Raw genomic sequence first — 16018 nt, 5'->3', positions numbered from 1 at the left:
TAGACCCAACTAGAGAACATCAAGGTTCTTTATCACATTAATTTATTACACAAAAAATTTAAAATGAGTCATAACTTACCAATCCAAAATTACAATACATCGATAAATCCTTCACAATCGTTACATAAGCACAGGTGCCTACAAGAAAGCAATGCCATCACTCTCATCGCTCCCTATCTTCTTAGAGATTCCCACAATGCTTGCAGCTGCCAATCGAGCAGCCCTTCTTGTCACCACATTGCATACTCTCACAATGAACTTCCACACCTTCGAAGGAATGTTTGAGATCTGAAAACCCAAATCCACCACAACATTCACCCCTCGCACACCAGGTCTATGACCCTGAATTGAACAGAATGCAGTTACAAGCTTCTGTCTACCCTTTTGAGTGTAATCTTTCCAAATTCGGATATTTCCATCACCTATATTAAATGAGATGAGAATACAATCAGATTCATTCTGAATTACAATATCCCACAAGGAAGTGGTTCACTAAAACCACCACATTGCTCATCAACATACCAGTGATGAATCTTACACGAAGCCATCACCTATATTAAATGAAATGAGAATACAAGATTCATTCTGAATTACAATATCCCACAAGGAAGGGATTCACTAAAACCACCACACTACTCATCAAAGATACCAGTGATGAATCTTACATGAAGCAACAAGAAGTAAACTGTCATCTAGCTCATTCACCAGGCAAAGCTTAAAAATTCCTTTGTCAGGAAAATTGTGATTGTCAAAGCTATTGAGAAGGGTATCTTCCTCATAGTTCCATACCTTGCGATACACAGAAAATATGAGAACATTAATTATCAAAGCTATGAAGTGAAGATTCACCATTAAGGATCAGTAAAGATTCACTATTTACTGAAATATTTCATGAAATGAATAGTGATTTCCACCGAAAGAAACTCTTGATTAAATTTCATGTCAAACCTCATGGAAATGGAGATATATGGATATATTTAGTGGAAATATGCCAATATTTAACATTGATTGCAATGAAGAATTCATTTTTATCAGTGAAGAAAGTTCCACAGAATAAACAACAGAACACACCATACAAACTACCTGATGCATTCGCTCTCATCTGCAGCAACTACAACAGGAGAGAGAGGATGCAACAAAGCTGCTTTTGTACCCGTTTCAAACTTAGTATCCCAACTAGCAATTTGATTATTAAGCTTGCTTACAGCTGCAACATAAAGGAAATCAACCAAATTCACTTCATACCTCAAGCAGAAAAATAGTCATGATCATCCAAAAAAAATTAATAGAATGGAAAATTAATGATATATATGTCCAGCTGCATGCCCATCACTGCACTAACCTGCACAACATGTCTGAAGCCTTGTAAACATTGTGACACGACTATTTTCAAACATTATCTGTTTTGAATTATTACAGGTTGGAACAATGAAGTATACTGACTCTTACTTGTTGAACAAAAGTATCCCTAAGCTTGCACTATTTTCTCTGTACACAAGGAAGACATTCTACAGCTATGCCAATGATGCATTAACAAATAATCATTAATAGTTCATTTAATGCTACCTACGTATCTTGATCGATAAGCATTTATGGCAATGAAATTATCACAATCAAAGTTTCTTCAAAATATAGTTCCACCAGTAATTGAACACTTAATAAATAAGCAGTATGACTACAAAAAAATATGCAGAGCCTTTGCAAAATGTAAGAGAAGGCTTCTAATTCCTACGGACAGAATAAATGGTAGTCAAAATCTTTCAGGTAAATGAAAACAAACCAGAGAAATTAATGGAGCCTCGTCTTCATCAGTAGTAACATGAGTCATCAGCGCCAGTTTTTCACCAATCCACAAGCTTCACCTTCAGGAGTATCACGGGGGCAAAGCATGCCCCACTGTTCCATATTCAATTTTATCAGCAAATGCCTTGAAACAAAGAATTAAAAAGAAAACCATATTCAATTTCCTCAAGCATACAAGCTCTCGTTATTTGTACAGATTGACAACAGAAATACAGAGGAAAACTGAGACAAGTGAGGCTGTGTTTCCCCTGTAATCATAGGAACATTGAATATCTGATTCCATTAGCATGCCCTGCACCTACTTGCCAACCTGTAAGGCCACTTTTACCCATTAATGCAAGCATGTTTCAAAGGTAGTACTAGTCTGGCTTAAAATATCATATCGATTGAATGTTTCAGTTAATGAAAAGCCCGATAAGATATCCACCAATATATTTGATACAAACCGATACATTTTCAGGGACAATGTTTCTTATAGATCGCGGACGATACATTCCAATAATTTAAACCATGGGTAGTACTATGTATAATGATGTTAAACTTAAACATACCAAGTACCATAAACTATAAATGCAGAAGTAGCACTACAACAAAAATGGAAATTAGGAACCGTTTATAATCGTTCCTACGCCGGTCTGAAACGGTTGAAAGACCGTCTCTTATTGATGAGTCATTAATGAGTTCAAACCGTAGGAAGCCGTTCCAAATCTGTTTTTATAAAACGAAACGCACTAATACTTTGTGCCATTATGTTTCTCAATGAGCTTGGTCAAATCAGCCACAATTAATACATAATTTTTTTATCATCATATCAACTTCATAAAGACTTCCCAATACAAATGCTATTCAACAAAAGAAAGTTTCTTTCTTATAGTTAGTTTATCAGTTTCCCAATAAACTAACTACATATTGGATCAAAGACTGCTATAATGATTTTACTTGATCATCATTCAAGGTCAGTGCACTATGAAGTATGGAAGTAACAAAGTTAAAATAAAACTTTAAATCTGATGAAGTACTACCCATGGCAACTTGCTATGTCTAGGCATGTAGAAAGGAAAAAAGAAAACTATAAAGAAAACACTAAAAAGGATTATAACCCTAAGGGGGACAACCATATAAACCAATATGGTAAGAGCCTTTCAATGAAGCAGAGTAACTTATTTGAGTGTTAATGGGACCTACTATCACAGCATATATACCACTATTTAAAAAGCCATTTTATGGTGGGGTTTTTGCCTTAGTAAGATATGAATGAAATCATTCATGCTAATATTTCAAAGGGGTTGCACATGAGGTAATATCTTGAACTGTGTTTCAAGGTGATATAATTGATTTTAACAATGAGATTGTATACCTCATAATCCAGATGGGAGGGTGCTCGAAAATCATTGCTAAGCCAAGGGGAGATTGACCACCCACCATTGGTGAAGCATGGGAGATTGTACATCTACCTCATAATACAGTTGTTTACTAACTTTGCGAATGTCAGATGAGTCCTCTACCTTGCAAATCTGCAGGAGTCAATATTTAGAATGTATCAAATGCCTTAACTGACAATGCTCCAGGGGAAATTAATCACAAAAATTCAAAAATAAGGATATATCTGGATATAAAAAAAAGTATAACTACCTTAAAAATATTATTTTTCTGTCTTTATGGCATTGCTTGCTAGCATAGTTAACCAATTCATTCAAGGCATTAATAATCGAGAAATTATTTGGGCCAATTCTGTTTAGATTCTTGACACCTAATCTAGCCTATATTATCAAAATTATATTCAACAATATGATAGGACTACGGGTTGTGCACACATAACCCATCAAGTTACTGTATAGTCATGCACGCCACACATAACCAAATGTTTGAAATTATAAACTATCCATCAAATTCTTATTTTATTTTTTTGTGAGAGAGGGAGTTCTAATTTTCAATACCATATGTATGTTGCATCTGTGTTAGATTAGTGTAAGGCAAAAAAAAAAACAGTTTATAATTTATATAAATGCTCTTCACGAGTCTTCGATCAATTCACCATTCGAGACCTACACAAATATTTCCTAAAAGCCAAAGCACGGAAAAGGAAGCCATACCACCCAACAATCTACTTGTAGATCAATCACTGCTGCTGCAAATCTATCATGATCATAATGCATAACTCCTATCAGTCCATGGTCATATATAACAGGCAAGGTGTTGCGGCCACTAATAGGAACAACGATCATCACCCAGAAATTTACTTGTAGATCAATCACTGCTGCTGCAAACCTATCATGATCGTAATGCACAACCAATCAATGAAGTATAATAATAAAAGAAACGAGCTCAGTACCCTTTGTGTCATTTGAATCTGATTAGAAGTCAACCTGAAAATTTTCAAATTTTCTTAATTAGCTCAACCCCAAATCGTTGGGAAAAGGCTTCAATGATTATGTGGTCTTCCATAGTTTATGAGCTGCGATCCCTTGAAAGTGAAAAAACACAAAATTTTAAAGGTCAGGATACATGTATCCCGAGGATACATCAAGTGTCCCTAGCAATAGCATAAATCCAGACCACTTGATTTCATGTTTTAATGGTCTGGATTTTAAGCTTTTTCATAGTCAAACAGATTCAAATAAGCCAATATATAAGTACCATTTCTAAATGAAGAATGAAATTTTTTGTTCCAGATCTTTTGAACACAAATTTGTGAGGAGCTGAAGTAGAGCACGTAAATCCTTATACTGTTGTGTCTTTGCTTCGCTCAGCTAACTACTTGAAAGACTCAGTGATATCTGAGAAGACAGTAAAAATTTAGAGAGCCACAGTAAGGAAAGTGCATCTCAAGCAATGTTTAAACAATCCAACCTCAAGGAGAGGCATAGCATTCTATCTAAGAGACCTAAGCCTTGACTTGTTTATAAGAGACTTAAACCTCACCTGATTGATGCCTATAAGCATTGAGGCTCAGGCAACACTTAAGCCTCAACTATAAGTACATACAGGAATCAAACGAATAAAAATTATTCTTGTTAAATTTTTTTTCCCTATGGTTCTCCTCAAAATGGTCCTAGTTATCTTCTATGCCAAAACAACCTTGACTGAGAATATTTATATCATCTTCATCCCATAAGGTGCAATGGTCCAAGGTGGCAAACACCTTCTCTAATCCTCCAAGGAGTGGCAGATATATCAATAATACTTGGGAGCAGCAAAGCATGTGCACCAATCATTTCTAAGAAGGATTTTAGTCCATTGTGGAATGTATGTGTGGACATGTTGGAATATCTTCTCTGTCGTTATGGTCACCAACAACATTTATCCTTCCATTTTATTTCCTTTTAACACCACATAGAGAAAACTGACAAAATGAGAAGTACTTCGTTTAGAATGTCCAAGACAGTCTTCAACATTCTCTACACCATTGAAATTTCCATTGAATAACATTTTAAGGAACAGTTACAACAAAAAAAAAAATATATTTGCATTTTATATTAATATGACTTTAGTATAGATGCAGAACCGTCATTAAAAAAAAGGCAAGTTTGCAGAGAAACTGTTTTTCTGTTTCTATTTCTCTTCTTTCCTTTCTGTTTTTTTCTTTTCTGATTGGTAATATTCTTTCTTTCTTTAATATTTCTTTCCTTTATATTCTTTTATTCTGCTCAAGCAAAAAAATGTTCACATGTATTTAACAATCAGATACACCATTTGTAACTATATTTTTTTGGTACATATCTATTACAACATGTACCAAGTGAAGAAATTAGAAAGATGTGGAACAATACCTTGCCAATATTGTGAGAAGAGTAAAGCTGAAGCAATCGCATGCAGAAATTAACAACAACTGCAGTGTCTTTAACCTCCAAGAACACAACTAACCCATCCACCCAGTCAACAACGAATTTCAGTAACACACAAACAACTGCAGACTAAACAGCAGAGGTTAGGATCAATGTAGACCAATGAACCCTTTGGCCATACAGTGGAATAATATAAACAGCAATGTAAAGATCTAGGAGATATGATGCCGAATACAAGGAAATACAAAAAATCGTGAGGCCTGTAAAATAGGTCTATTATGAAAACATGTGCAATGCAAGGACGAAGTGAACAAATTCAATACGTCATGTTTGTAAATTTCTAGAAGAGTCAGCATAGAGTTCATCAAGGAGACACCCATCTCATATAGAGATTTTTGAGTTCAAGGTTGAGTAGCCCTGGCTGCTCCTCTTAGCCGATCAAACAAACAGCTGACCTACAAGATGTTTGTGATGCTATGTGGATCAATCTATCGTTCTAATGATGGAAAATGTGGATCAAGGGAGACCTTGCATTACAATCCCTTTTTAGACTTACTGATAGAATAGCACTGGGCAGTTGAGCGATAGTTTTGAAGTCATTCTTACTAGATATATTTACTAGGTATGCTGTCATTGGTCCCATGAGATCCCTCACAAACCTATAAGAATTTCATACCAGATTATTAGGCCATCCAGTATTCATTATCTAAAAGTAAATAAATAAACAAGAAAATCAATGAAGAGCGGCTCACTGATTGGATGCCTCTGAATTTCTCATGCTAGAAACAAAATGGACAAGAGTTTCTGCTTGTGAATGCTACAAGAAACAATGAGGATAACCACAAAGGTTGTGATTAGTTAATTGTAAATATCAGGATAACATAGTGGTGGGGTTGAAACATATCAAATTCTTACTTGTTGAGGAGCAGTTAGTGAGAACAAACTTCTTCCATTTGCAAAAGCAAATAAATATAAAGTGTGGAGCTAATTTAAATCAAATACCAGGGGTATCTCCATCTCATCCTCTCTGTGAATGAAGGGTATTTAGCCGCCGAGCAGCACCAAGTCCTATTTCAATAGCATAAATAAGACAATTTGCAAATAAGTAATCGAACTCTATTCGGTAGCTTAAATGTGCAATTCTAAGTAGCATTAAAAAGCTTCAAGAACTACGCCATTAAAGCCTACTTATATTTGGATTTTTAACTGGAATGACTCGTGCTTGTCAAATTCCAACTAAAAGATTGTTGTAGACTAAGAAAAAAAAAACTATAAAAGACAATAAAAATAGAATTAAAACTAAAATAGAACATGCAAGTCATAATTATTTTCATTCCTAAAGATTCTTTATCGGCTCAAAAATGCAATCTAGTCCAGAACTAAAACTAAAACAGAACATGCAAGTCACACTGAGATAAGAGGCTTTAAGAGCTGTCTCTTAGTTCAATATTTTAAGTATTAAAACACCAAGATTTACATTCTTACAGAACTTATGTTACTAACTTCATTAAAGTCCCAAAACAAATATTTTAAGTCTCCAAAATAAGGGTTTCAGATTTGACTATTCGACAAATAATAGAAATCTAATTCTTTAATGGTCATTCATCATGCATCCTTCAAGGAATCCTTCCAAATGTTAAAGGTGACTTAAAATGTTAAGAATGACATAAAAACCGAAACAGGTTTAGTCATTGAAAGGTTTTAAATTCAAAATGGCCAAAATCTGCTTCAAACTCCTGGTCGTAATTCACAGTTTTCCTGTAGTGAATATGGGATTTGTAATTTCCACACAATTATGAGAATAAAAGATAAACAACCATATTTGATCACTGAATTCTTTGGCAGTCTGATTTGGGATCAAGTGCTGCATATGTAGGTCGATAAGCAACCTACTAAAATTGCTAAATTTTGAAGGAATGCCAATTAGTAATTGGAAGAAAAATTATGGATAGAAATACTAGAAAAATAAGACTGCCAAAGAAACTAGAACTTTGAGGATGACTAAAGTCTAGAATGAGTGCACAAAGTAGCAATGATTACATATGGTTTAGGTTTCCCCGAGAAACATTCGAAATATGAATCTTCCGACTGACAAAAAAACACGATTAAACAAAGACTAATCAAATGCTCTATCGTAAATTAGTGTGGGAAACATTAACTATGTTCCACTTTACAGAGAGTGCAGACTTCAAAAAACCCTAAGAACAAATTAGACTATCACAAAAACAAAAGGAAGATTTACGAAAACAGAGAGAAAACCTTTTGATATTAATTATAAGGATACATTTCTAACATGTTTATGAACAACGATATTGAGAGAAGGTCAGTATTGAACCAACTGAGCTATGGGTCTAAGTCTGTTTTTTCGTGTTTAGTTATTCCAACTACGTATACTAGCAAATGTGCAGATCGATCTGTTCAACGTGTAGAGATATAATGTATCTCTTGTATCAAAGTTTAAAAATTGATACCCAATTATGAAAATTAGTCCTTCAAACAACAGAACCAAAAGAATTATTTAGGAACCAATACAAAAACAGAATGAAAATCATAAAACTTCAATCGATTAGCAGTTTTTCGAATTTTACACTCTAATCCAAAGAGTTGGAAGTAGTTGAAATTAAATAACACAAATCCAACCAGATAAATTAAAGATAGTTTAGTTGTTCAACAAATACAACAAACTAGGAGGATAAGAAAATCTTATTATTAACAATCTGTAAACTTGTTAGAGTGAAGAAATGACAATCATTTTCGCAAGTCCCCATCAAGTCTCTGATTAAGCAATTGCAAGTTCTAATCTTTACTGGAATCACAGCCTATGTATAGTTATAGTAGGAAAAATAACAGATTCTAGAGTTCAAATTAAACAACCTGAAAAATTGTTGAACTTCTTGATCCAAATGCATGATGAGAACCTGAAAATTTGTCTAAAAAAAAATCCCTAAGTTCGAAGAACAAAAGTAGGTCTTCAACCCTAGAATCCACTCAAACATTCCAAAAAGACTAGAACAACAAACTAAACTTCATTCATTTCTCAGAATCTGATATCCTTTACAGAAACGAAAAACTACAGACATACAACTCTAACCAAACAATTAGATTTAAAATGCAACAAAACCTCTAAATCAACCAAAGAAATTAGGGTTTTTGTTTAGGGTCTCACTTTAAGAACTTCTTGTAGGCTTCGACGGCTGATTTCCTTCTCGAAATCGACGAGAGGCATTGACGTTTGATCTTCTTCTTGAAATCGAGATAAAAAAGGAGAAACGAGTCGGGTTTTGAAGGAGCTTTGTTGGGGTTCAAGAGACGAAGATCAGAAGTGATATTTCTCTCGAAATATTAAGAGAAACGAGTTGATTTCCAGTTAATTTCTTCTCAAAATCGAGACGAAGATCAAAAGAGAAATTTCTCACGAAATCTAATCGATTTCTAGTTGATTTCTTCTCGAAATCAATACGATGGAGGAGAGAAACGCGTACCATTGTGAGGATGGAGAAGTCTGATATCCTTGTCGAGCTCAATTTTAGGATTCGTTCTATTTTAGAAAGGAGAGACCTAATACGTTTCGCCCCATGTTGTTAGTCTAAAAGCGCCATTGAGAACCCATTTTCTCTGGTGAAACAATTTTAACCCGTTTTTAATTAGAAACGGCTCAAACCCGTTTTAAAGACTTGTGCCTAATTTGCAATTTTGTTATGGTGATAATATGTATTGGTGACATTTATCAAACCATTTGATTAGCCTCAAATCAAATGGAGTTGACTCAAATCTCTTGTACCCAATAACAGGCCTTCATACAATATACAATTTTCAAAATATTATTGAGCAATGATCTTGCTTGCCTTTGTTCGTTTTTTTCAGTGGTGACGGTAACGTTGAAAATATACTAAAATATCCAAAAATATAATAATTATACCTGTAAGGATAACAGTAACAAATTTAACGTCAAAAATAGGTTAAAGGGTATTGAAGGTATAAAAATCAAATATCCGCTGATGTGGCAACTGTTGGGGGGGGGGGGGGGGGGGGTGTTTAAAATACGTATTTCAAAGAGATGGGGCCTACAAGAACCCAACTTGGAATTAACAATGCCCCTTCAAAATTTTGAAGGAACCCTCCTAGCTTCAAGACATGTGGCATTTTATATTTATTTCATGCCCCTACATTTTTGTCAATATTTGAAATACCTCCTTGAAAATGTCACATGCAATCCAAAAGAGATGTTTCTACAGAAATTTTGAAGCAAGATTGTCGCTTCAAAGTTTTCCGGCTTGGAATGCTAATTTATGAAAGTTAGGAGTCCGAAATACTAAAAACCTAATTTATTTATTGCTAAAGATTGAAGATAAGGTTATTTTGGTTGTTTTCTGTTGGTGTTTTAGAGTAGAGCAAGGTCAAGAGATATGTCATTAGTTTGAAACCACTAGGGATATCTCAAATCATTCAACAAATAAATATTAGAAAAAATGAGCCAGAAGATTGGAATTGCTTCAAAGAAGTGCTACAACTCTCAAAAAAAATATTGACATATGGGACCTATATTAAACTTGAATAATCAAATAGCTAGCTCATTAAGGCAAGAGATACTAGTGGTGATCAAAGTGACTAAGTCAAGAATATTGGTACACTTTTATAAATTTTAATCCCTTAAATTTGTATTTTTCTTTTCTTCCTCAACAAGAAAGAAATGGAGAAGCAATATATCAAAGTAACAAAACTAACATTTGGATTGAAATGGACTCCTTATATTTTGCTTCTAGCTGAAATGGAACAAGGGTGTTCTTGGAAATATTCATATAAAAATATATATTGTATTTGAAATTTTAAATGTGTGGCAATGTTTGAAGAGGGTTGTACATACATGGGCTTCAAAACCTTTTGAAAGGTTTGAGCTCATCTACTTGGGTTTTGGAATCGCTACCATTCAATTAAGGTATGAATAGACACCATAAAATTATTTTGATAACTCTTATATCTAAAGGATAGATAAAAGTCTACCTAAAGTTCTAGGTAAAAGAGTTTGGTTGAGGGACAAAGAAGTTGTTAGGCACATTGTCCCTCGCATTCTAAGATGGTCACTAATATGACCATAAAAGAAGTTTTTAAAAGTGTTTTTTTAGATTTTTGAAGATAGAGGGAGTTAGAAAGAGAGTTAAGGAAAATTGACTATAGTTTATTTCTAGAAAATGGACAAATTAAGATGATGAGTAATCCCCTATTAGAAGTACGTGCTTGTTGGATTTTTTTGTGAGCCAAAGACTTTGGTCCCACTTGAATTCCAGCATTTTGAGTTTCAAAGCTTTAAAACAAGATTATGTACTCACTTGAAAGTAATTTTTTATTGGTTTAATTTTTTGGAGGTGTCCATGGGTTAGACACCACCATTAGAAAGACTACAGACCTTCATGTATGATTTGTATACCTTTTGGGACTATTTTTTAGTGGAGTGGCTACTTTGGCCGACCCTCCCCCCCCCCCCCTCCCCCCTTGTTGTTCTCTTTAAGTGGTTCAGCTTTTTTGGTCCCTATTTTGTCTCCTTAAAGAGGTTTGATCACCTTGGTCAACCCCTCATCTCTATGTTACATAAGGTGGTTTGGTTACCATGGTCGACCTCTCAATATTTTTTTCATCCAAATGAGGTTCATCCTCCTCAAGGAGCTAACCCCTTACTATTATGTCCCAAAGAGGTTTGGCATTCTCATGGAACCGATCCCTTGTTATGTCATCTAAAGGAATTCTACTCCTCTAAGGAGTTGAACCCTTACTACATCATCCGAAGTAGGTTTGTCCCCAAATGGAACTAATCCCTTATTATAATGTCCAATTCGATCAAACACATAATTAAAGCCGACCCTTTTTTCAAACACTTAATTAAAGTGATTCGATCAAGTTCTATCAGCCATAATAGCTATTACTGCTTCTTCTCCTAATCCTGGCTCAGTAGCTGATGCTATTGTTTATCCTCATTCTCATGCTCTTACTCATCTTCCAAGTATTTTTGGTATTACTTTAAGGAGATTGATACATCAAGGGAATTGTGCAAAGCTACCTGAATAGTAACATATCAAAGTACAATAAATAGTTACAATATAACTATCTAAGTAGCAACATATCAAAGTATTATAACTAATCACCATAAAACTACCCAAGTAACAAAGGTCATTAGAACATGCTCTACCAATATTATATGTATAAAGATATGTTTGGTAAAACATTCTTGTTAACTTATAGATATACATTTTATTCTATCTTTTTCCACACTTATAATATTTTTCTATGTATGGGTAAAAAGGTAATTTCACCTAGGGATAGTTTAGTCACTTTGAAAATATCATTATCAAAAAAATATTTCCTTTTTTTTACATGAGTATGATGAATCTTTGAATCAAGAAAATCATAACATAATCGAATAATAAGAATATCTTTATATTAGGGATGTAAATGTCATTTTCATTTGAGTAATTTGTATTTTTGAGCACCAAAATATTAAAATATCACTTTAACCAAAATATAAAGATAATTAGAATCTAATTTTACAAAACATATCAAATTTCCTTAATTTTATAAGACAAGACATTTTTGGATTATTTTGCCCTTCATGTATTTTTTTTTATATCTTCTTTGTTTTCTATATGATTTACTTTGTGATAATCTTTATTTTTATAATAAAATTTTAAAAATAATTTTAAAAGTTGATAACTTAAAAAAAAATAAAAGTATTTTGATTTTTTTACGTAAATTCCAATGAGAAGAGATTTTTTTAAAATTTTCAAAAGTCAAAGGGTGCCTCAAAATATTATTTTTGAATTTAAAATTGTTGTTGAATTATGGGAGAGAAAATGGGTTGGTTAATTGATTATTATCCCAGAAATTTGATAATTTTAAATTGATAAAACTCTTAAATGCTACGTGTCACTTTTCTATTGTACAAAACCCTATTTTTTCATCCAAATGTGACACGTGTTTTAATATTATTAGTTGATTATATAAAACTCTAAGATGTTTCCATGTGATTCAAAAATTAATGAACAATGGTCATGATGAAGTAGGGAATATTTTAACCTAAATTGGTGCAAATTGTAGGATCAAGACTACACCAATTTATTGGGAACCTATGCTATTAATGGGGGATGAGAAAAATAAATTTTTGAAGTTTTAAATTTGTGGAAGTCTTTCCAAATTCGTGCTCACCTCACCTCATTCCAGAATACTTATAGAAACACCATTATTTATTAGAAAAACACCATTGAAAAAACCCCCGAAACTTCTATCTACTAAAGTCATTTGCTCTCGGACGAAACACGAAAGTTCTTTATCTAATCAAACTCTAAAAATACTTTATTTCCAAATCAAAATATAAAGTAGGTGCACATTTACACTTTTTCTTGATCTTTTCGTTATAATAGTGTTATCTTTTTTTTATTAAAGTTTCTTAAACATCTATCTTTAATGTAAGAAAAATTATATGTTTTTTTTATATATTATTTATAAGAAAAGAATTCATTAACGATGAATGAATTATGTTAATGAGGTTTGGAAAATGATATTTTTGCATTGATATAACGGATTGGTAAAAATCTCGATTGAGCAAGAAAGAGAGTACCTTATGTGGGTATATGACTTAATACATGCATGCCCCATGTTATGTGGGTGAGACCTTTGCATGAATTATCATTACATGACATATTTTATTTATTTATTTATTTATTATATCAATTACGTAATAACAGATTTACAATATTATTTATTTACTCGATATGATTATTATCTCAATTAAATCATGAGTAAGCATAGCAGTAACCTATGAAGATTTTCTTATGTTGTTTATTCAATTTTTTTTTTCAGATACCCATCTCGAGGAGGTGTCATAGTCAGATTTTCAGAAATTTTTATTTTTATATTCTTATTTCAGTCTTGTTTTACATCAAAATAAATGGTGAAAACATAGATAAACACGTAGTGATTTATTTTATTTTATTTATAAACTCTATGTGACGAGTCATCCAAGAAGAATGTTAAGTTGATCTTATTAATTTCTTTTTAATAATGGATTGAGATTATGTTTTATTGTTATTTATTTATGAGTTTGGAGTATATTAGATATAAATTAAATTTCATTAAATAAATTATTAATTTTAGAGTATTTCACCATTGTAGTTTCGTAGAGGTTGAAAATATCTTTCTAAAATGGACAAAATCATTGAAATTAGATAAATATTAAATTTTATATGTTTTTTAAAATAAACCACGGGAATCTGAATTTCTACTGTCTTTGCAAATAGGTTCTGTTTCGACTAATTATTTTTTTTTTAAATATTCTTTTTCTAAAAATAGTCAAAACGCAAAACTTTTAGGTTTATATGTTAACTTTCCAACCCCATTAGCAGTTCTTGAAAATACTGAGTATGTAATCCATAATAATAATTTCTGTAAAATGGGTTTTTTGTGTCTACAATGGGACATCACACATTTACTAATTTTCTCTCATATTTCAGTCTATAACTCGTAACTATTGTATTTTTTTTTATGAAAAATAAATTGAATTGAAAATCTAACGGTTTAAAGAACACACAATATCGAGGTGTCTTAATAATCGAATAAAATCATACTTTTGGATTACCAATGTTTATTTCTAGTATTGACAATTATAAAAAAAATTAAGTGTTAACTATGAAATCCCTTTTACTAAAATCATACATATTTTTTTATATACCTTGAACAATTTATAATTTTTTGATCTTTAATATTTGGATATACATCTTGACTCACGAGTTATGGGTCGGGTCATGGACCTGAATTTTGAGGTGTCATACTACCGCCAAATTAAAACACACATGGTGCCCGAAATAGTCACAGACACATAACTTGATTGAGTCAATTCAAGGAACCGAATGACCATCGAGTTTGAACAATTACATATTTAAGGCCACTCCTCCTGTATATAACAAAAATCATGAGGAATGAGTCTTCATTATCATCAAAGCATCATAGACTTTTATCATCATGAATATTAGACAACATTGGTGACTAGTTACAATTGAGTTTATTACTCCCATTAAAGAGCCCACTTTATAAATATGGATGCTTCTTCTACTCAAACCCAAAGTAAAATTCACACAACTATAATACTCCTATTTGCTTATTGCTCTGCAATTTTCATCAAGTATTAACTTGATAGTTGGAGCCTCTTTAGCAGGTACCACACTGGTGTATTTTTAGGTAAAGGTGAACAAAAAAAATGATCCCAAAAACTAAGGTTCACTGGAGAAGATGATCAAAAATTCAAAGGACCATCGGAGATGAAGACTAGAGAGTTGTATTAATTGTAGTGCGAATTTCAATGAGTGGGAAATTAAAAAATCCCCCATGGTGCATGTTGCCAATCTCAAAAGTGAGAAAATATAAAATATCCAAAGTCTTGTAAGTGATTATATTTCCTTTCTATTTTTATGATTTTTCTTCTTTGTAATTTTCTTATTTTAATTAATTTTGCAGGCATGCAATATTAGTTTTACTTTTTTTCTCTCTTATTTTCTTTAATTGTTTTGGATGTATTTATGTGGAGGAGAAATTGATCCATCAACATATCATAATTTCATTTTTTTCCCTAAAAACAATTGGACTTGTGGCAATCCTAAAATTAATAAACCATAAGTTGAACTCGTTAAGTTTATGCCCAATAATCTATAAGCGTGTGTTATCTATCAAGACACTATTTGAATTCTGTAGGCCTAAAAATCTCAAATTTACAATCCCCAAGCTCCATCATTTGAGATTTAGAATCCCCAAGCTTCATCATTAGGAGACATAAAGAGGTGTAGATCTTATATGATAAGGATAAAACTCATAAAATATGCCTAAATTCCCAAAATCTAAAGTATCTTGAGCCACATAGAATAGTTTTTTTTGTTTTTTGTTCTCGTGGGTATCCCTATCCTCTGGGTGGGACTAATCCCATGTTGACACATACTACCCCCTCTAAAAGTCCTACATGCAACAAGTTGAGTCAAGGGACAACCAAACATGGAGGGTGGCCTAAAGAAATTCATAGCTTCGTGCGGTTTCAAACACTTGACCTACTCTTCCTGAGGAGCTTATCAAGGCTCGGCTTGCCATATTGAATATACGCCATTTCATTTCAATTTAAAAAAAATAAAAAGAGTTACATTATTAATCTTTTGATCTTCATCTAGTTAATCAAAGAATCTAGATCTAGTACACTATGTAGTTTTCATCTGCATCAAAAACTAGGTTTTCCAAAAGATTAGGTATCTATGTTTATTTAAATATTTCAAATATGATAGCTTACTAATAGGTGGCACATGCAAACACACATGTATTACAAAAATGAGGATTTATGTACGATTAATCTTATTTATATCATAATTTATCATTTAATATATTACAAGAATGTTTTTATCATTTAA

At 32.6% G+C, this 16018-nt stretch overlaps 1 protein-coding gene across 47 annotated transcripts; it reads right to left on the bottom strand.

Annotated features, from left to right (window-relative positions):
* Positions 1-9301, bottom strand: LOC147387439 (regulatory-associated protein of TOR 1-like). 47 transcript variants are annotated; one of them, XR_015171251.1, is made up of 13 exons: positions 8755-9285; positions 8463-8506; positions 6591-6656; positions 6341-6405; positions 6145-6247; positions 5912-6043; positions 5574-5710; positions 4170-4580; positions 3897-4071; positions 1781-3317; positions 1084-1207; positions 666-789; positions 1-422 (listed from the first exon to the last, which is right to left on the bottom strand). XR_015171251.1 is itself a non-coding variant. In XM_086420580.1 (12 exons), the coding sequence occupies exons 10-12, from the start codon at positions 1826-1828 to the stop codon at positions 139-141; spliced, it is 456 nt and encodes a 151-aa protein (XP_086276706.1). In that variant the 5' UTR covers positions 1829-1896; positions 1979-3317; positions 3897-4071; positions 4170-4580; positions 5574-5710; positions 5912-6043; positions 6145-6247; positions 6341-6405; positions 6504-6656; positions 8755-9244; the 3' UTR covers positions 26-138. The 47 variants fall into 47 exon arrangements, 26 of the variants coding, with proteins under 26 accessions (XP_086276706.1, XP_086276689.1, XP_086276691.1 ...); XR_015171250.1 differs by having other exon boundaries at positions 5574-5717; positions 8463-8518; positions 8755-9283; XR_015171252.1 differs by having other exon boundaries at positions 5574-5662; positions 8463-8518; positions 8755-9283.
* Between the last annotated feature and the right edge of the window lie 6717 nt (positions 9302-16018).

This window comes from Akebia trifoliata, chromosome 13, assembly GCF_017979445.1.
Source record: "Akebia trifoliata isolate Shusen 1 chromosome 13, ASM1797944v1, whole genome shotgun sequence".
In the NCBI taxonomy this organism is placed as follows: Eukaryota; Viridiplantae; Streptophyta; class Magnoliopsida; order Ranunculales; family Lardizabalaceae; genus Akebia; species Akebia trifoliata.
This window is presented reverse-complemented; position numbering and strand designations above follow the sequence as displayed.

What these genes read in the sequence shown, in the direction of transcription:
- LOC147387439 (XM_086420588.1), bottom strand. Translation starts at nt 1,828, where the DNA reads ATGACTCATGTTACTACTGATGAAGACGAGGCTCCATTAATTTCTCTG. An exon ending in AGGCTCCATTAATTTCTCTG is followed by an intron (nt 790 to 1,780) that starts GTTTGTTTTCAT and finishes GTGTATCGCAAG; the next exon opens with GTATGGAACTATGAGGAAGA. An exon ending in TTTACTTCTTGTTGCTTCAT is followed by an intron (nt 423 to 665) that starts GTAAGATTCATC and finishes CATTTAATATAG; the next exon opens with GTGATGGAAATATCCGAATT.